This window comes from Oreochromis aureus, linkage group 1 (assembly GCF_013358895.1).
Source record: "Oreochromis aureus strain Israel breed Guangdong linkage group 1, ZZ_aureus, whole genome shotgun sequence".
Classification (NCBI taxonomy): domain Eukaryota; kingdom Metazoa; phylum Chordata; class Actinopteri; order Cichliformes; family Cichlidae; genus Oreochromis; species Oreochromis aureus.
In genome coordinates, this window is record NC_052942.1 from 24,147,173 (window position 1) to 24,167,766 (window position 20,594).

Here is a 20,594-nt window from a genome sequence, read left to right on the forward strand (position 1 = left end):
AAGCTGCAATTTAAATATATTACTTTTATATTTTGACTACTTGCAAGCTTTTGGCCTCATGCTGGAAAATGAGGTCAAAAAGTGGACTCAAATCAAATATTCCAATCTCAACTGCTACTTTCATCAGATGATTTCCCCTCCGCCATGACTGAGTTTCCAGCAGAGAGAGGAGGAACGTATGTGGCAGATCCAGTTTCTCATTGCCTATTCCCGTGGTGAATCGAGCCCCGCTGCGCTGAGTGATCGCTGTTCCCCGCGGCATCAATAATACAGGAGGAAGTTATTGTCCCGGTGCAGGCCACAGTATCATACAGCTAAAGCAAGTGGAGGGAGGGGATGGTCCTTTCACTCAGCCCTCTAGGGTTTCAGGGCCTGCAGACAGTGGTCTGACTCTGGGGAGCCTGCTCCCGTCCCCTTGCACAGGGCTCAATTGTAAGTTTGCCTGACTGAGGGATAAATGTGTCCAAACACTGACAGCCTGCACAGTCCTGCTGGTCTGGCACTGCTGGTAAGACTACACCCCCAACAAACCCTGTGTCACAAGATGAGTCTCAGCTCAATGGAGAATTAAGCAGCAGGGGGACATGGGACAGTCAGGGGATAGATATCCTGGGTGTGATTAACATGATCCAGATTTTCATGTTCTTTGAGCACCTTGCTGAATGCTGTGACCTTCCTGTAGCCTCGAGATGCTCCAAAATAAACTGGGAGCACCTAAACAATGCTATGCACTAATGGTAACCAACAAGACTGAGACATTTGATGCCTTTTTTTCAAAGTAACCACTTTGCCATGCCCATTATCTGCACACTGTCAAATGAAGACAGACAAAACCCCCCCCCCCCCAAAAACAATCCACATAACTAACACCATGAAATACTAATCCAAACATCAGCCTGAACCCCAGAGACAAAGAAAAAACAGGTGCCACAAATAGTTAAAATAACAGAGAGATAGAGGACACTGGGGGGAGCGGTGGGGAAGGAGAGTGAAAGGTAGAGAAAGTCCAAGCGATGGTGAAATAGAGAGTGGCACTCAGGAAGAGGTCAGTGCAGAGCGTGCTGACACGGCTCAGTGTGAGGAGGTGTTAGACAAACACTTCAGAGGATACTTACAGGCATGGATGCATAGGAACTGCAGGTAAGTTCAGAAAATAAGTTCTCTTCTTTTTGTCTTTAGTATAATTATCATTTAAAAGCACAGTTTTAATGAAACAGATGTATCCTGGTATTCTAAGGATGTACTGAAGTGTGAATATAAGTATCCTGTTTAACAGTCTTTAGATATCCATTCAGTGTTAAATGTGGACACTTTAAATTTTCAGCCCCAACATTTGTAAGACTTAATCACATTACTGATACTTGTTTTAGCAACCATGATGGTAAGGTGATGTGGTAGCCAGGCATTAAGGTTTAATATCCCCTTTCCACTGAGACACTTTACTCCTTAAGTTCAACCCCATCACCTAAAATGAAAAAGCATTTAAATGAGGGTTTTGTGAAATCAATAGCAGACTCAGTCCAAAGAGCAACATGTGACACCAACGAGTCGCGGTGTGGGCTGGCATGAGATGAAGATGGCTATGAAAGGGTCGGGGATGGCGGCTCTTAAATTCACGAGCATCATAGTTTGTGCTGTTTTACTCAGACAAGGAGCACCTGAGAGGACAGGTGAGTAGGCCACCAAAACATGCTACCAAATCCACTTTTTTATGTATTCGGTTACTATCTGTTTATTACACAATGCTGGCTCAAGCTATCGCTGATGCTATTTTGTAGGAGGTGGCAAGGAAGACCAGAAATACGCCATTCTGAAGGAGATCATTTCAGAATGGAGTAAAGGAGGCGGTGCAAATCCACAGAGAGCTCCCACTGAGACAAACACCAAGGACCAGTCTGTGCCCGCTTGGATGAGGAATATTGTGGGGGGCTTAAAAACGTTTGGTCTACTTCCCAGCAGGAATATGCCTTCTTTAAACAAGCCAATTGACAGACATCGTCTCTCTGGCTTCCTCTACAACATCTCCATGTATCTTCAGGAGATGGGTGCTGAGTTGGAGGAGGAGCCGGCAGAGCCAGACGAAGAGCAGCTTTGGGAGAAGGTGCTGCATTACTTCCTGCAGTCTGAAGGAAACGCTGCCCTGAACCAGTGGAACGGCCAGGTGCCACCCCGGCCCAGCGTTAGAGTGCAGGACTGGTTTCTGTCCCTCAGAGGTAGCCCACACTGGGACTGGCTCCTAGGCCTGCTGCAGAGCCTCATCACTCTATCAGAGCGTCAACCTCACAGGCCCTTCTTGACTTTCATAGCTCAAAACTGGAGGACAGTGAGTGCTGTGCTGGAAGCTGCTCTTCAGGCTCTCGTCAGCGGGACCTACGGCCAGGCCAGTGCAGGCCTACAAAGCTTCATCTGTGCACTGAAGGGTCGCACTGACTGTGCCTTTAGTGTCAGCTGGCTTCAGCAGCTGCTGCAGTTCCTAGAAACACGCAACTGGAAGCCCGTGGTTAGTTTGCACCCAGCAGGGGAAGCTGCTGAACACAGCAAGGGCTCGAACGCATTCGGGCGTTTAAAGCCCTTCAGCTTGCCCCCTGAGGCCATGAGGCAGGATGGGTTGTACGGAAATGCATCCGTGGATGAAATGGTAGCCACCGAGGAGGAGGCAGACTCCATGCAAAGCTTGCTGCTGCAGGCTTTGTCACGTTCAGGTGGAGGCGAGCGGGGAGGCAATTTGGCACAGAAAAATTTAGCTCTCGTGCAGAGTTTGGATGGACTGAGGAGGGGCCTCCTGCACAGGGTGGGCAGTTCTGTCTATGGCAACCTGAGGGAGAAAGTATCAAGAGTTACAATGGCGCTGCTTGATGATGTCAGCAGCCTGGTGGATATGCCACAGCCCAAAACCCGGAGCCGGTGCTCTGCTGGTGAGTATTCATATGAGATTTGGTCTGAAAATGTTCTCACAATTAGAAGAAATAAAAACTGGAGTTAAAATTCATCTGATGTGGTTAGAAATCTTTGTTTCTTGCATTTAAACACAAACTAACATCAGAATCTTTTCATAATTTCATAATTAAGGTCGCACACCCTCTTCCTGTGGTTTCTATAAAAAGTGCTCATTCAGAAAACAATTTTAACCCAGAGAAACCCTCCAGGGAGAGGACAGTGACAGTGAATGACACTGCTTTAAAAACGTTATAATCATCCTGGCCAGTGAAGGCATCTGTTTATCCTCCCATTGATGTCAGTAACTTTATATGTTGGGCTTTGTTAGCCGAGCTGCAGTGTTACATCATCCATGGTTGTGTACTGCAGAAGCTTCCAGCTGCTTTTCCACTACTTATTCGCTTTGATTTCCAAATAATATTTCCTTTCTCATCGGTCTTTTTGAAGGCGACCTACGACAGCTCATCTTATGGTAAGATATATTAGAAATACAAATGACTTTGTTTTTGATTTAATTTGATATATTTTGCATTAAATATCTGGCAAAACAAAACAGACATTGTTCTGTCTGTGGATTTGTAGGGGAATAAGGCACAACGTGATGTGGAACACTCAAGCTTTGGGTGTAAGCTCCCGGGGCCTCCCTAGCTCCCTCCCATTCCTGTCCTGCCCCTCCACCGAAGGAGATGAGCCAAGATCACCAAAATCACCAGCTCAGTCAACCCCAAAAGCGGCTCCCTCTTCACGTAAAGTCTCCAACAAAAAGCTTCATATTGAACCATTAACTGCACCTAACAGCCAGTCACAAACAGAGACTAAAGAGAGCAGCAGTCAGCAGAAGGAGATGGAGTACTCCACCTCTACAGAAATCCTGGAGGCTGCATGTAATGAATCCATCCCAGGCTTGACCGGCGTCTCTAACTTCACTGTATTCCTCTATTGTAAACTGTTTGAAGGTGAGAATGGGTCAGTTAACCCTGCAATGGATCAGATGGAGCTCGACCTGCATGCTACGTGCTCCGATGCAGCTTGGTACCTGTCTGCTGCAGAGGAGGACTTCCTTTGGGTCCATGTCTGCAGCGAGTTCTTTGCCCATGAATTTAACAATACAGTGTGTGCCAACTCATCTTTCTGGCTGCAGAGAGCACATCAGGTAATGGATTACTTTTTAGATGAGTGAGCATGAGTGTCTTCTTGGAATTCAGCTTAGCAAGGAATACAAATTTGAGTTTTGGTTGCCTTTATTATCTTAACATACAGTCATGTGAAAAAATTAGGACATGCTATGAAAGCCTGCAAACATGTTTGGTCATATGGACATTTAATATTCATTTTAACATTGGTGGGAGGTTCAAGCAATAAAACTAAACAATTACAACTGAAGAAAATACATTTTTATGTAAAATGCAATACTTGACTTAGGACACCGCTGCATTAATTCACATTAAAAAATGGGCAAAGATTTGCTTGCAGGCGAATCACATCAGGTGCACATGATTAAAACATCCTTACTCAGCATTTTAAAGGAGGCTTGCCCTGTTTAAACCTAAGACGCTGAGTTTGGTGTGTTCCTGACCATTGAAGTGAGAGTGAACACTATCGTGAGATCAAAAGAGCTGTCTCAGGTCTTCAGATAGAAGATTGCAGCAGCTTACGAGTTTGGGAAGGGATTTGGAAAGATCTCAAAAGAATTTGAGGTCAGCGATTCCTTTCCAAAATTAGTCTACAAGCGAAGGACATTCAAAACAGGTCTGGCTGTCTGAGCAAGTTCACCCCGAGAGCAGAGTGCAAGATCCTAAAAGAAGTCTCCAAAAAAATGTCTTCACAGGACATACAGCGGGCTATTGCGACTGCTGATGTAAAATGCATGCCTCTACAATCAGAAATCAGACTGCACATGTTTAACTTGCATGGGAGAGGCCAGGAGGCCAGAGAGAACAAAGACTAGGACTTCTGGGATAATGGATAATGGGCTGTACATGCAAATAATTCCTCAAAAATCTCACAGCTGAAGGAATTCTGCTGGATTGGGGGAAATCTTCCTCAGACCATGTCAGAGACTGGTAGACGGCTACAAGAAGCATCACTGATGTTATTTCAAACGAAGGGGGTAACACTAGCTATTAGGGGGTTTGGTGTCATAATGCTTTTCACAGTTAGAATACAAACTTTTGTTAATATCGTTTGTTTAATTAATACCTTTAATATTTGTTGTTTATGTGCAATGAAATCTTTTGTTTTCAGAGTTAAGTAGAAACAAGATTCTTAATAAAGAACTGAATATTCAGTGGGTTGACTAATTTCTTTTGTGCTGTTTCAGGCTGCAGTGACAAAAGACTATAATTTTTTTAACCAGACAAGCATAGATGAGCTGTGTGTGCAGCTTTCAGATGAGTCAATGTGGAATACAGGACTCAGTGAGAACTGTCTGGCTCAGTTGGGCAGCAGGTCTCTCAGTGCTCAGGCTTTCAGACACTGCTTTCTACCCAACAACTCAGTCCTGATCTCATCTCTGTGTGGCACTGACTCTCACCAGTCCTTGCCAGAGGGCAGGTGGGCTGCAGCATACTGTTCCAAGATACACAACGTCTCCCATGATGACACCACTTTGAAGACTTGTCAGTACAGAGAGTGGCCTGTGCAACATTTCACCAACTTCACCCTCCTGGAGCTCTGTGTGCAGACACGTGGACTGAGAGAGTACATCTGTCTGAATGCCACACTCTACGATCGGCTTTTAAGAACAAATCCTCAGTTTGCTGATGTCTGTGCTGATCTGCTGGCTGAACAGGAAGACAGGAAGTGCTTCCTCCAGAGGTTTTTTGACATGCTTCCAGCACCTTATGACTTTGATACATCGCAGCTGTGCATGGACCTGGCACCACTGCTCATGGATGTCCTGCACAAGCTGAGCGTGTGTGAGGTCGAGATGGGAGAGCGCGAGGGGTTTTTAGTGGCGCTGGGATATGTGCTGCGAGTCTTAGATTTTATGGTGGGTCTCTCTTCGGGACTGGATGAGGGAGAAAGAGAGGCAAGGCAGGGTCTGGGTCAGGCTATTCTCCTCTCCAGTCTCATCGACAACACATCCTGGTCTGTGCTGCGGCCCGAAGCCTCCACAAGCGTCCTCCACACTGTGGGAGTGTTCCTACGCAGAGAGCAGAATGCCACACTAAAGGAGGACCTGCTGAGCTGCTTCAGTGTAAGATGCAGTTACTAACAGACATATTTGTTTAACAGACACACAATAAGTAAATAACCTGTTACTCCTGTTACATCAGCCCGTCCTGTGGGACCTCATCCAGCGTGATGACAACTCATCTGCTCTCAAGGTTCTGCTGCAGGTACTGAGCTTGTGCAGATTTACCCACATATAACACCTCACACATCGACACACTGAGAGTTACATTCAACTGAATCTCTCACCAGGAGTACCTCCAGATGCCAAGAGACAGCATTCGTACTCTAGTGATGTCTGCTGAGAAGGATGCAGTCAAGAGATTTCTCTCCCACATGCATCGAAGCTGGGATCAGCTTCAGGTTGAAACCAGCCAGGTTTGTTCTTCAACTTTTTTTGCACTTAAACATGTTTATTGCTAAAGCTTCCTCTGTGTAAGAAGCTAATTAGCTGGATAAATACACATAAATGAGCCCTTGTTGATTTCACTCAGTAAAACTATTCATCACAGCGTAAGGAGATGGAGAAGAATTGTAATGTGTTTTCTTTCATATGCATTTCTTTTGATTGGTGGTTATTACAGCAGGTTGCACTGTGTTGCTTCTGCTTTATTTGGATTCACGTCATGGTCCATGCATAGTTAAAGAGTGCCAAATTGAATCCACGTCCATTCCTGTCCGGCGTTTTGTTTTCTCTGTCAGGCCTCTCAAAAAGAGTTGCAGGCCATGGAAACAATGACAGCAGCTTTCATCCACAAGTTCCCCCGAGTGACCCCAGAGCTGTTTGTGGACCTTTCTCAGTTCATCCCCTTTATGTCTGTCTCTGACATAATGAGCTTCCCAGCCTCCCTCATCGTCAATGACAGCGTGTGAGTTTACAGGCCAAACGTGGTCATAGTTAATGTAAAACGTCTCAATGTGACACTAACAGCTTCTGCAATGCTCTTCAGATTGACAGCCATCCGTGACCACAGCTCGGGGATGAAGTCCCTGCAGAAAAAGGCCTTTGTAAAAAGACTCCTGCAGTCTAGCGTGGTTGGTGATGTTCCTACATGGCCACCATACTTTCTCAGCTCCATCCTCCCACTTCTGCCTTACCTCCCAGTCAGTCATTTTCAGCAGCTGACATCACAGCAGGTTTGAGGGCATTTCTCTGATTGACATATTCTTACATGACTTTATCTCTTTTCATTAATGAATACCTACATGAATAAATGCTTCCATATACCAACCAATACCAACACATATGTGAGGTTTTAGAGAAAAGTGTTCTCCACCACCACCATTAAAGACCTACTTTACCACCATGAAACTTTCTTTTCACTCCGCATGCTTTTTTCGTCTTTGTAATCCTCTCTGCTAGCTTTTTCCTTTGGTGGAGTTACTTGGCAATGGCAGTCTGGATGGAGTAAGGGGGCGCCATGTGCTGCGGACCCTCTTCAGTAGGAAGATAAATGTGACCGGTGACAACATAATGAGGTGGGACCCAGATACCTTAAACTTATCCAAGCTTATCCATGTCTAGAGTATTGTGCAAAAGTCTTGAGCCACCTCACAATTCTTTAAATTTTGCTTCCAAGGAGCCAGACTTTCTTCAAAATTTCTGAAGTAGTCTAGACCAATAGTTTTTCTTTTTCTTTGGACATTGGCTGCTTTTTCACTCATTTTCAGACCAGTTCTTGTATGTGACCAAGCACTTAACACCAGCCCGTGAATCACTCAGATATACCAAACGCAACTACCTAAAGGGATGAACCTTTGTGGTATCTATACATAACAGACAATGTGGAAAAAAACACAATTTTCAATTGTATCTTTAGGTGCTGCAAAAACATATAATTTGTTCCCATTTTGTAGTTGACTCTATGAAGAATACCAAAGATAATACAGTTTGAGAAGCATAAAATAGTATTTTTGCACCAAAAAAAGTTGAAAACCTGGCATAGTGTGTAGTGAGTCCTTAAAAAATGAGGAAACTGGACAACTGGAAGACAAAAACGTGTCAGGCCTAAAAAACTGTCCATAACAGATGAACATGATCTGAAAACCAGGTCCTCAAGAAAAAGGAAAAAAAAAAAAAAAACAGCACAGACCTGACACAGTTGAAAAATGCATCTGGTCCTTCAGCTGATCCGTCTGCTGTTCACTGAAGCCTCATCAGAATTGGACTCAGTGGAAGGGTGACTGCCATTCTTAAGGAAAGGGAAAAGGGGAGAAAAGGCGGAGGTATGCCAATTGTAAAGAAATTAGGTATGTTTAAAGACTTTTGCACAATAATATTTTTTGGTATTGTTGTAGCAAAGGAACTTAACATGAATCTGGGGTCCATACTTGTAGCTTGGAGGGTCCACAGCAATTTTCTTTTTTCCCAGAAAGTCAAGCTGATGATGATTAATAACAATAGTGAATCTCATTTTAATCACACCCAATGCAGCATATGTTATCTTTATTGTGCTGTAGTTTATTCATTCTGTAAGAATCTCTGTATTTAGTTGTGATTTATTTCATAACTGAGCCCTTCATTTTGCAGTCCTTCTACAAAAAGCATTATGCCATTGAACTTAATGTTAAATCAAGTGATCAGAAAAGTGAATGAGTGCCTTTTGCAGATTAGGAGCCCTTGCGTGCTACCTGGATCCATCTGACTTGGGTTCATATCTTCAGGACTCTGCTGTGGCCTCTGCTCTCTGGCAGCAGCTGTCTCAGTGCATATCCAAGGGCTTTGTCAGTGCCGGTGGCAGGGTGAGGGGCACAGAACAACTTTAGGTTAAAGTTAAGTATGTTTTCATGACATGTCTGACTAACTGTATTTCACTGTGTCTTATGAATAGCTGTCCTCTTGGTTGATACCAGCAGTTCAGACCCTGAATGTCAGCAGCATGGCTCCTCCGGAGCTGTCTGCTCTCAGTGGTTTGCTTCCCCAGTTGGGAGCTTCTTTTCTGCTGTCACTCCCCTCAGATCAACTCCTGGAAGTCCTGTCACAGCCAGGATTACACACATATTCCCCAGCACAGGTCAGCAGGGAATTATTTCTCTTGTCATGCTTATCTTCTCCCTCCCCAAGTGTCACTGTAAATGTATAAATTTGAGTTGCATTTCCACAAAGTTTCCGATTTGTCAGGACAACTTCTAGTGGTTTTTATAAGGTGATGTGAAGCGTGTAGCAGTGGAGCCCCCTTTTCACAGAAATGAAATGCTAACCTTTACTGAAATATGTAATGCCAGGGATTTTGGGCATAAATGTAAGTCTACTGTTAATTTGCATATAACTAAAGAAAAGCAGGGAATAAACGGAGATGAAATATGTGTCCTGTGTGAACTTTCTTAAAATGTGGGTGTTTTGTTGGCAGACTTATTTTTTAACGCTCTTTGCAGGCATTTAAAATGTTATCCAAGATTTCGAAGGACACCAACGTAAGTGGACATTTTAAAAATATTTGTGCTGAATTTCGTCCAGCTGCACTCTCACCTCTGAGTTTTTCTCCAGCTCACCATGGAAAAACTGTGCCGACTGAAGCCGTTACACTCCGGTCTCTCCCCTGCTGTGCTCAGAGACCTCCAGTGGGCTGAGATCAGTGAAGCTGTCCACTGCCAGTGCTGGAGAACATTGCTAACTGAGCTTAAGCCTGGCCATAGAGCCATGCTATACAATGCAATGCAGGAGGTGACGGAGCTTTGTTTCTTCTCCTCTGCTTCTTCTCACTTTTCTAATCTTATGGTTTATCATTTCCCCTCTGGTGCTGCATTGAGTAGAAAAGACATTTGAGCAGGTTGTGACAAATTAGATTCAATAAAGCATAAATTCACATTTCTTATTGTGGTTCTGTGTCAGCAGGCTCTGCACAGAGACACGAAGAACACCACTCTGCAGCTAAACTGTCTTTTACCATTTGTCCCTCTGAGGGAGCTGATGCAGACCATGAGTGCTGAAATCATTTCGAGAAGCATCGGCGTGTACAGAGACACAGACTGGTCGCCACACCAGGTGCACCCTTTTACTTTAATCCCTTCTTTTGCGTGCTGTTTAACATCACATTCATATAACAACAATAGCTCTTTTACAAAAGAAGAAACTGTTAGCAGCTTCAGTTTTCGCCCCCGTTAATCTGCAACTCATAGGATATGCTTCAGGAGGCCCTTTCAGGATATTAATACTCCATTCACATCAGCTGCCATCAAGCTAATTAGTTTGGATGTTGTACAATGATGTGGAGGAGTACAGCATAAATTAATAATTGGCTACCTTAAAGGGGTTTTGTCACAGCCAAAATTGTTTTAGCCTGCTTTCACCACCTGTTCTCAGCCCGACAAGACTTCAGTCAAACCAATGAAGATTGTTCCTTTTCTCTCATTAGCTTCCCTGATATGTGCAGTAATCGGACTGATCATCGGGTCAGTGTTAAACCTTAAATTTCCTCTTAAAAACAGTACTAAATGTTTATATGAGCATTATGAATTAAACACTTGTCAAAGTGATCTTAAATTTCACCTAAAACCAATACTGCTGAATATATATAGTATGGAGACATTTATGATTTCTGGGGCTGATGCCAGCAGAGAGGGTGTCGTTGTTTACTCTTATGAGGATCGCTCTACAGATTAAAGTGAATAAAATCTTGACTGTTCTACACCTACTGCTGGCTGTTTGCTCCAATTCACATTTCCTGTAAGCTACACTGGTAGCGTACTTTCTCTTTTACTTTGCCATGTTTACAGTTGCACTTAGCTGTAGGGGAGAAAAATACCATCAACAGCAGGCAGAGCATCTGTGCTCATATTAGTCAGTCTCACATGAAGGGGGAAACTATCGTGAAGGACTGAGTGTCATGTACACTCTCCTTCCATTATGACGTGCTACATGGAAAAAAATGATAGAATGGTGTGCAACTGAGCTGAACTCATGTTTCTGGTTAAACAACATGATGACACTATTTCTGAACTAACCTGCAATATGTTCTATAAATAAAGATTTTCATATTGTACTATATACATATGATATCTCTCGTTAACCAGCGTCTGCTGATAAATATCCTCCAACCAGTGTGTGTGCATATACAGTGGCTAAAATAAATATTGAACACCAGTTTTCTAAGTATATTTCTAGAGGTTCTATTGATATGACATTTTCAGCAAACATCTGTAACAACCCATCCAATTCATGCATGTAAAGAAGAACTATAGATGTCCATAAATTATGTTATGTGTAATAATGAGAAACAACACAGACAAATAAATGTGTGTGTCTATGTGTCACGCTCATTTCAAGAGGTCTCTAAGTGGCTAACCTCATATTAATCAATATGTTAATGGGTTTGTTGTAAATACCCAACATGCTGAGTTGAAGAAGTATAAAAAATTTTAAACAGTGTGGGAAAACAGGGAAAAAAATCTTTCTCTGTACTCAACATTTATGCATCCTAAAAATGTCATCTACAAAATAAATAAATAACTGAACAAAATCTGTGACGTGTGAAACCCAAGGTAGAGCAGATGAATAAATATATTTTGAAAGGATTTTGACAAAGAGTGAGATTCCACTTTTTATAGGTGATGAAATATCTGTCTGTACACGTTAAATGCTAATATGGATGGCTGTAGGGCCGACCACAGACACCACAAGGGTATTGTTAGTCCGACGAAAGGCAATACTAAAGTCTATAAGGGACCAACTGTTTGTCACAGTTAGGTAATCGATTTTTATTTTCCAGCTGTTGGGGCTAAAAAAACTTGCCTTATTGTAATATCTGGAAGCTGGTTTGAGATTCTTTCTTGATTTTAAAGAAAAGCACAGTTAAAATGCTAACTCATGCAGTTCCTTTTCTTTACAGGCTCAGTTTCTATTCAGCAAGATCCATGAATTTCTAAACATTACCAGCAAGTCAGTGAGGTAGGTTTCACCCCTGCCAAAGCACGGATTTAATAATTCATTTAATATTTTGATTGCAAACTAAAATAAAAACACAACAGAAACATCTGAAGTCTCATTTTCAGTCAGACACCCGCTTAGAAGACAGTCTAAATAATAGCTTCTTTCTCACTCATAGAGATCTGGGTCATATCGCTGGTGGAATGAGCTGTGACTTTCTGAAGCTCTGGACCAATGATACAGATTTTGTAGAGCTGCTTCAGTTTGTTAGTGAGTTGCCTGGAGGCATAAGACCTGCTCTGGTGAGGAATGTGAGCCATAAAAATGTATGTTTCCATGAAAATGCATTTTTTCCCCTGTACTAACAAGTTCAGATGTGCCACCAGCGAAAATGTATCATAGAGGAACTGAGAAGACAACCTAAACTCGACCTCAGTATTTTGAGTTCTGCGTTTTCTGCAACATTGCCGTAAATATCACCTCCTTATATTTATATTTTACTCTTTTTTTCTGAATAAATGTTTTACTGTTTCTCTGGGGTGACTACATTTACACCCATGCTCTGCTCTTTTCCAGGGTGACCATGACAGAGAGGCTCTCTAATGCATCCCTCAGAGCCATTTTGGACCACGTTCAAGCACAGTTTGCTGATTTTCTCAGACTGCCACATTATAAACAGACCAATTTAGCCGAGAAGGCCTTAACTGAGCTGGTAAAACACCCAAAATAACAGCTTATCATGCAAGATGGGCACAAGTTAACACATGTTTTAGCACGTTTTAGATTTGTTGTTGCTGTAGGAAGCAAACTTTATCAAGCTCAAATACCAAATTCTGCAAATTCCCAAAGTAATAAAATTCTAAACCATTATAATGAGAATTCAGAGCAAACCAGAAACCAGAAGAGCGTTTCCTCGATGAGATAAGTCAGGGCTTCAGTCAGTGTTTGTGTGTCACTTATTAGATTTGTTTTAATTCATTAATTTTGCAGAAAGAACATTTGTGTGTTCAGGCTTTTCAAGCAGGCAGTTATAGTATTTAGAGAAAAACAGATGGAGAAAGTGCTTCAGAACATAACCCCCCTTTATCCTCTCAGCAGCTTTTCACACAAGTGAAGTCATTTCAGTGTGAAATCCTGGTAATCCAAGACGTCTCTCTCTGTATGTCGTGCTCTGCAGGGCTCTTCTCTGTCTGAGGGGCAGATTGATGGCATCGCTCTGGATATCCTCGGACCTTTGCTGCCTTTCTTAGACGGGGACATTTTGGCTCTGGTGGACAGACGAGCGGTGGCTCTGCGGCTGGAGGAGATGAAAAATTTCTGCCTTCCTAAAGAGGCTCTGAGGGATATCAGCGCTCTGCTCACCCAGAAAGACCTGTTTGGGTAAAACAGCACATGTGTAGGAGTTTTTGACACCTCAAGATTAGAATTAAAATATTGTTATTATTATTATTTTGGATTCACACAAACAAGCAGCATAAGCACTGAAAAATGAATTAATTAGAAAAAAAAGGTTACACCATTAAAAACTTAAATCCAATGTATCAAACAGGACTGTGGAAGTCATGAAATGTAAGCCTGTAAAAATACATGTAAATAAATCAAGCCCACCCCATCATTTTTTTATCATATCTTGTATAAATTGAAATATATTGACATAAAGGTCACGACTGCAGCATCAGCATACAGTCTTTTACTTTCACTCCATCTTTTCTCTTCTCCTAACCTATCACAAGTAACTGGGCACTAGTCTCATAAATATCTGTCTGTGCATCGTACATCACATCAGTGCAATTTATGTCATAGTTCAATCTGGACCGAAGTAGTGCTGCCGCCCAGTGCTGTAGCAAATCTGAAATTTCACACACAAAATAATGTATCAGCTTGGTTGTCTGAATCATTTTTGTACATTTTAGCGCCAACTGATCTCAAGTGAGCCTGAAACCAGTACATACAATAATAACCTGTAACAAATTACCACCTCCAGTTCAATTCAATTTCATTCATAGAGCACTAAATCACAACGAAAGTGAAGTGGTGTTATATCGTGAAGTAGAGACCCTGCAGTAATACAGAGGAAAAACTTCAACAATGAGACGACCCCCCTCTAAGCAAGCACACATGGTGACAGCGGGAAGGAAAAACTCCCTTTTAACAGGAAGACACCTCCAGCAGAAACAGGCTCAGAGAGGTGCAGCCGTCTGCTACGCATGGCTGGGGGGACACAAGACAAAAGACACACTATAAAAGAGAAACAGAGATGAATAATAACTAATGGTTAAATGCAGTTCTCTTCTTTCTTCATCAGGTGGAAGGCTGTCAAACTAATGATTATTCCGAGTCAAATGAAATTAAGAATCTGGACGAGTGGTCTCATTTTGTGGTCTCAACTTTTAACAATTTACAAAACAAAGCTTCTTGGTCCAAAATATAGTAAAACGTACTAATCTCCTGCAGTTCTTACACTGACCTGTGAACTTTGTATTTCAGACACAATCCACATCTATTTGTGGAGAGTAGAATAATGGTGTAAAATACAAGCCCATTTGGGAAATTCCAGCACTGCTCCTGCACTAACACGTGGATTGTCACAATTCGGAGGATTAGGACCCAAATGTAAACTCAGGAGACGAGCAAGATTTAACAACTGTCAGCCGTTTAATGAGGCTGGGTGTAAAAGTCCCACACAGCAATACAAAATCCACAAAGGCACAAAGAGAAACACACAGGGCTTGATAACTGGTGAAAAAGACACTGAGACGAAGAACAAAGGAATGACAGGACAATATATACTCAAACACACACTGAGGGCTAGAGTCACAGCTGGAGAAACAACATGTAGATGAAACTAATTATGATTAAAGTGCAGGGGAAGAGCGACTTACAAAATAAAACAGGAAGGAAGAAATAATAACTGAAACTGGGTGGATGCAGAGACAGGAACATTACAGAATGAAAAGAGGGATCACTGAGGTAACAAAACGCACTAACAGAACACATACTCAGAACATAAGAGGAACAGACTTACTTGATAAACATCACTAAGAACCAGAAAGATTAAAAAAAAGAATATAAATCAAAACCCAGACAATAAACATAAATCGTAAATTTCAAAGAACTAATAAAACCCTGCTCCAAAACCCAGGATAATAAGAGATTTCCCACTTTAAGCAGCAGTAATGAATACCTATTCTTGTTTTCCAGGGAGCCATCCAAGTGGCAAATTGGAGATGTAGAACATTTGGGTCGACTGGTGTTTGCTCTCTCAACGAAGCAGATTAACTCCATTCCACTGGTAAGCAGCAAAAATCATTCAAATAACTACATTTATTTTACTTTCACTGGTTTTCTTGGAGACATTTTGACCTGCAGGAATTCATAATAAGTGTTTCTGCTGTACAGTCAGTGCTGAATAAAGACACGGTGGAGCAGGTCCTGGTGGGTCAAAGGCGCTGGGAAGACAGCATTATTGGTGGCGTGTGCATTACCCAGTGTATTGACCAGCATCGCCAGAGACAGCAGACTCAGAGCCTCATTCGGGGCATTGTGAAAGCACGGAGCCGGAGGGCAAAAAGTTCAGTAAATGTTTCTTTAAGTGCATACTTTGTTTAATGCATTTTACATAGCTCTGTTAACTAGCACATATAAATGCCACCTTTTAGCGTCTTTTCACTGAATCCGCATGTATAGTTTTTTGTTTTTTTTCTTGAGCAGTGCCAGTTCCAAGCTGTGCAGACATTAGAGGGACATATCCTTCAGCTTGGACATCCACTCAGCTCAGCCGAATGTCACAGGAGGAGCTGAAACAGTGCGTAGAGGTGTTTGGTCAGGATTCTTCGCTGAGCTCAGAGCAGCGCCGGTCACTGTGGGTGAAACTCAGACAGGTCAGTTAAACTCCACTTACAGGAACATCCCCCAGGGCACTCAAAGTTCTCCTCCTCTTTATATTTCTCTGTATATATCATCACTTATGATTGCTTCAGGGTCTGTCAGAGCAGGGCTCTTCTGTCTCTCCTTCCAGTTTAGATTTTGACCCCATGAGGTGGATCTAAAACAAAAGTGGAAGCAATATATGTTCCAAAAATGTGATCAAAAATCTGCAAGAGGTGCTAAAGAATTAAAATAACTGTGAGATTTTTTTTTTTTTTTTTAAATATCTAGACTGTTGTGTCTTAGCTAAAAGATTTTATTCAATCCAGTTGTTGAGTCCAGTGAGAGAGCTGAGTGAAGATCAGGTGCTGGAGCTTGGCTCACTGGTGACTGCAATGCGAGAGAAGGACCTGCAAGACACTAACCTCTCTAATCCAGGTGTTTTGGCACATCTGGGCACACTGACAGACTGGAGCCCTAAAAAGGTGAGCAATTTTTAAAAATTATTTATTAATTTATTCTCTAAAACAGATGGGTGACAAATTAAAGTAAAACCAGCCTAAACTGTTGGCACTGAATCTATAAGCATGTGGGGTTTTAAAGAAGGGTTTGAACCGGGTTCTTCTGTGTTTTGAAGTTTGAAAATAATGTCCGAATCTCCCATAGGGATGCAAATGGGTTGAGATCTAGAGACTCTGGACTCTATTGCCTGATTCATGTCCTTTGCATAGTCTTCAAACGATTTAGTGTCTGCCACCAGGATCATTTATTTCATTATGGGAGAAAGATAGTCACTCAGGGCCAAGTATACTCAGACCATGTCAGCATACCCGATGCAGAAGATTCACTGACTGCATTGTTGAAGGCTTTTCCTTTGAATTTGACCCCCAAATTTACCAAATTAAATTGCAGAATCACAACTTGAGTATGTTGATATGAAAATTTGTGGTTCCTGTCTGACGTTTCAGATGAGAGCAGTGATTTTGAATGTGCTGCGGAAACGCAAACTGAAAGTGGAGCAGTTAACAGTTGTTGATCTGGCAGCGTTTGGCCATCTGATCTGTGGTCTGCATCCCTCTGAGATAAAAAAACTGAGCCCCTACAACCTCAGGTCAGTCACATAAATTGCTTACCCACACTTCCTACATGCACTTAGCTCCAGCTCTAGCTATAACAGAAACATGTAAAAGCAAGAAGGAGGAAACACAGCGATCCAACTTTACAAACAAATTATCCAGCATATGCAAGGGAATGATCACAAACTGGCAGATGTCAAACATAGCTATCAGCTAAGTTTGACATGATGGAGAAAAAAAATATCTGTCAAATAATGCTAATCTCACAATCTGTCAAAGTAAGAGCTCATAATGAAACTCCCTCCTGCTGCAACACAAAACTATCTGCTTGTGGTTTTATGAATAAAGGAGCTGATATCGCATGAACCTGCTAACAGATGCTAACTAACAGCAGGCGGGAGCACGATTCTGAGCAAAACAAACCCAGTGAAAACGTTTTCTATCCTCAGAGGAGGAATAAAATCTTGAATCTTTTCCCTCAAACTGCAGTATGGCTGTTGTGTTCCTGCGGGAGACATCCCTGCCATGCACAGAGCAGCAGATGGAGGCATTGACAAGCTGTTTTTCCAGACCACAGGCCTTTGGTCCAGTTAGTACTTGGGGACCAGAAGTTTTCACTGAAATTGGGACGTTGGCAGGTATAGTAGAGCATAATATCCCTTGGGTGTAAACTCTTTTTGATTAACTTTTTAAAAATTGTTTCTTTTTAAAGAGGAAATGACAGCTCTTGGATGGATAGGTACAATTAAAAGTATCCCTGAGGGTACAGGCTCGGAAGTAAGAGGAAATGTTTCTCTACACTCCTCCTGTGATGCGACATGAGAAACATTAATTATCTCACTACAGCGCCTCTTTCTCTCTCTCTATGTCCAGCGGGCCTGCCAGACATGGTGCTGTCAGCCCTGCTACAAGAACAAGTGGGGGGAATCACCCCCGAAGCTATCGCCCTGATATCACCAAAAAAGATGGCAGTGAGTTTCATCACTTATTTTAAAGGGAATATCTTATGCCGATTTTTAGCTCCTTTAGCTCTAGAATTTTATTCTTAGATTCCAGTAGAGTAGCTTTGCATGATTCACAGATTAAAATAATCCTTATTTTTTTATTCTGGCCCTTGGTGAAGCAAGCAGTCTTAGGTCATTTCCCTTTAAGTCAGCTCTCTTCTGATTGAGTGCCCTCTGCAAACAGAAGGTCTGCAGAGCAGGTGGGCAGCGATTTCCTTGCTTACAGCTGGAGACAGCTGTGTATCTGAGACAATCATTTTAATGACATACATAGCCAAGAGTTCTCTCTTTTTCACATGACTACATATTCAGTCATTCTCTTTAATCTTTTTGAAAATGATGAAAAACAATTTTTTAAACTTGTGATTTTCACCAAATGAATATTAAATAAGTAAATATTATAAATAATGCACTAACTTACAGTGGGCCTCAAAAGGGTTTGTCTGTGATTTTTAATTGGACAAATAAACAGAACAGGATAGTTTTTTGCTGTAATACACATACTATAACATTTTATTTATATACAAGTTACTGAACTCCTCATAAAAGTGTGCTGCTCTGGAAATAACTGAGAAATGTCAAATCAAAGGAAACCTGATGCCATGTAATGTCTGCATTCCTGGAAATGAAAATTTATTTTTTTTGTGTGTTGGGTGTGCGCCTGACAGGTGGTGTTTAGTGCAGTTCAGTTGTCATGGTTGAGTGTGGAGCAGGCGTGGGCTGTCACTGAGGAGCAGTGGGCAGAGCTGGACAAGGAACAGAGACATGCTGTTGGATTAGCTCAATATGAAGGAGATGTTCTGCTGGAGCTGAGAGGCGGGTGTCTTTAGAAACAATACAACTGATAACCTCCCCCATATTTAGTCTGTTAAAGCCACTCTGCATGATACTTGTTTCTGATAAGCACTGAATAAGATTTGTGTGTTTGCTCATGATGTATTCTGCGTTCTTCTTCTTCCACAGGGAGAAACTTGGCTCCATCATCCCTGAGCAAAGACATCCTCACTTTATGCTCACTGGCTTTGCACCTCTTCTTCTGGCAACTCATTTAAAAGACTGGAAGAACATTTAATTTTTGTTGGTACTTCAAATAAATAACTTGAACTGTTCTGTTTCGTCTGTGTGCTATTCCTTTAAATTGCATTGCTCTTGATTGTGCTTGGCTGCACATGTTTCTCTCTTATGTGGGTTATCAGCTTGGCAGAATATAAATGAGTTTATGTAGGTGTTTTGTACGTAATGTTCTTTTGTTAGAACAATCTCACTGCAATAATTAATGTTTGACAGAGGATAAGACTTTCAGAAACTTGAGATATTTTATTACATTAATACACCATGGTCCATACACTCATCAGACAATTTATTAGGCTCTCTTTGCTGCTACTGGGTTGGACTTGCTGCAAATCTGTTGGTTGCACATCCATGATCTGAATCTCCTGTTTCATCACATCCTAAATGTGCTCTACTGAATAGAGATCTGGTCAGAGCTGGTGTAAATTTGCAGTCTTAGTTTTCGCATCTTAGCTGACAGGACTGGCATGAGGTGTGGTCTTCTGCTGCTGAAACCAATGTGTGCTCTTCTGCACTCATTTGAGTTACACATGAATTATACTTCTGCATCAGATCTACGTCGTAACTTAGGCCATAACTGCAACTTCATTTTAACCCTACACCGCAACCTTCTATGTAACCTGATGTGCACCTCCCGAGAAATGTAACTACACGTCGGGTCAAGGCATTCCACAACAGTCTGAATGGCGTGGAAGGTTGCGTGCAGGGGTAAAAGGAGTTTTTCAGTTACTACATAAATTCGGGCGTAGATTTCCCACAGAAGTCAAAATCAAGCTTTACTGTTGCCTTCCTATCAACTCAAAGCAGTCTGACCTCTGACCTCTTACATCAACAAGGCCTTTTCACCTAAAGAACTGCTGATCTGCTGGATATTTTGTGTGCGGGAAAAATTCCAGTAGATCAGCAGTTTCTGAAATACTCAGACGACCCTGTCTGACACCAACAACCACGCCACATTCAAAGCTTTTCTTCTCAATTCTGATGTTCAGTTTCAATTTCACTTTGATTATGTCTATGTGCCTTTTCAGCTGCTCCCACGTAATTGCGGTGGCAATTAAACACATGTTAAACAAATGAGGGCGGGGCAGATAATCACATGAAGGCAAATGAGTAAAAACAGGAAGCAAAGCCAAAAAACAAGACACGTAAAAAAACTAACCTTCAAAGTAAAAGAGGCTGTCCCCAAAAATAGCTAATAGCTAACGCTGAGAATTAAGACTGAAACAAAACATGATGACAAAGAAAGTGGAACACAGAAGGCACGAGAAGTGGAAACCACAGGGACCACAACAGAGATGAAGCCCACAGACTCTGCCCACCATGATTCTCTTCCCCTATCAATTACCCCGACTATAGCTGCATAATAATAGATTCTCAATCCTGTCAGAATGCTGGCTGCTTCTCAAAAGGTAGCAAGGCACAACTGCACAGTATAACACCGGCACTGTGTCAGTGGAAATAGAGCTTTCAGTGCGCTTAAAAGATTTTCCCCCCCCTCCAGCAGGATTTCATTTCATTTTATGAAATGCTGCATATTTGATGGAAGAATCCTTCAATACAGCTGGATATGGCCTTTGAGTGTGCCCAGCTTACCGTCTC

The 20,594-nt window shown here is 42.1% G+C and overlaps 1 protein-coding gene across 1 annotated transcript; it reads left to right on the top strand.

The window, feature by feature from the left end:
* Nucleotides 1–1,576: 1,576 nt before the first annotated feature.
* Nucleotides 1,577–19,020, top strand: LOC120440687 (stereocilin). The gene is made up of 29 exons (XM_039613788.1): nt 1,577–1,670; nt 1,779–2,915; nt 3,385–3,409; nt 3,520–4,090; nt 5,258–6,136; nt 6,216–6,278; nt 6,364–6,489; nt 6,814–6,980; nt 7,062–7,248; nt 7,475–7,590; nt 8,721–8,853; nt 8,943–9,125; nt 9,487–9,525; nt 9,599–9,775; nt 9,947–10,096; nt 11,940–11,998; nt 12,156–12,279; nt 12,364–12,446; nt 12,554–12,689; nt 13,155–13,357; nt 15,179–15,269; nt 15,377–15,548; nt 15,689–15,858; nt 16,174–16,329; nt 16,813–16,955; nt 17,410–17,558; nt 17,794–17,891; nt 18,593–18,740; nt 18,888–19,020. Exons 1-29 carry the CDS (start codon nt 1,577–1,579, stop codon nt 18,974–18,976), a joined length of 5,868 nt encoding a protein of 1,955 aa, XP_039469722.1. The 3' UTR covers nt 18,977–19,020.
* Nucleotides 19,021–20,594: the final 1,574 nt, after the last annotated feature.

Coding starts and splice junctions, on each gene's coding strand:
- LOC120440687 (XM_039613788.1), top strand. CDS start 1,577: ATGGCTATGAAAGGGTCGGGGATGGCGGCTCTTAAATTCACGAGCATC. Junction 11,999..12,155: donor ATTACCAGCAAGTCAGTGAG/GTAGGTTTCACC, acceptor TCTCACTCATAG/AGATCTGGGTCATATCGCTG. Junction 18,741..18,887: donor TGTTCTGCTGGAGCTGAGAG/GCGGGTGTCTTT, acceptor CTTCTTCCACAG/GGAGAAACTTGGCTCCATCA.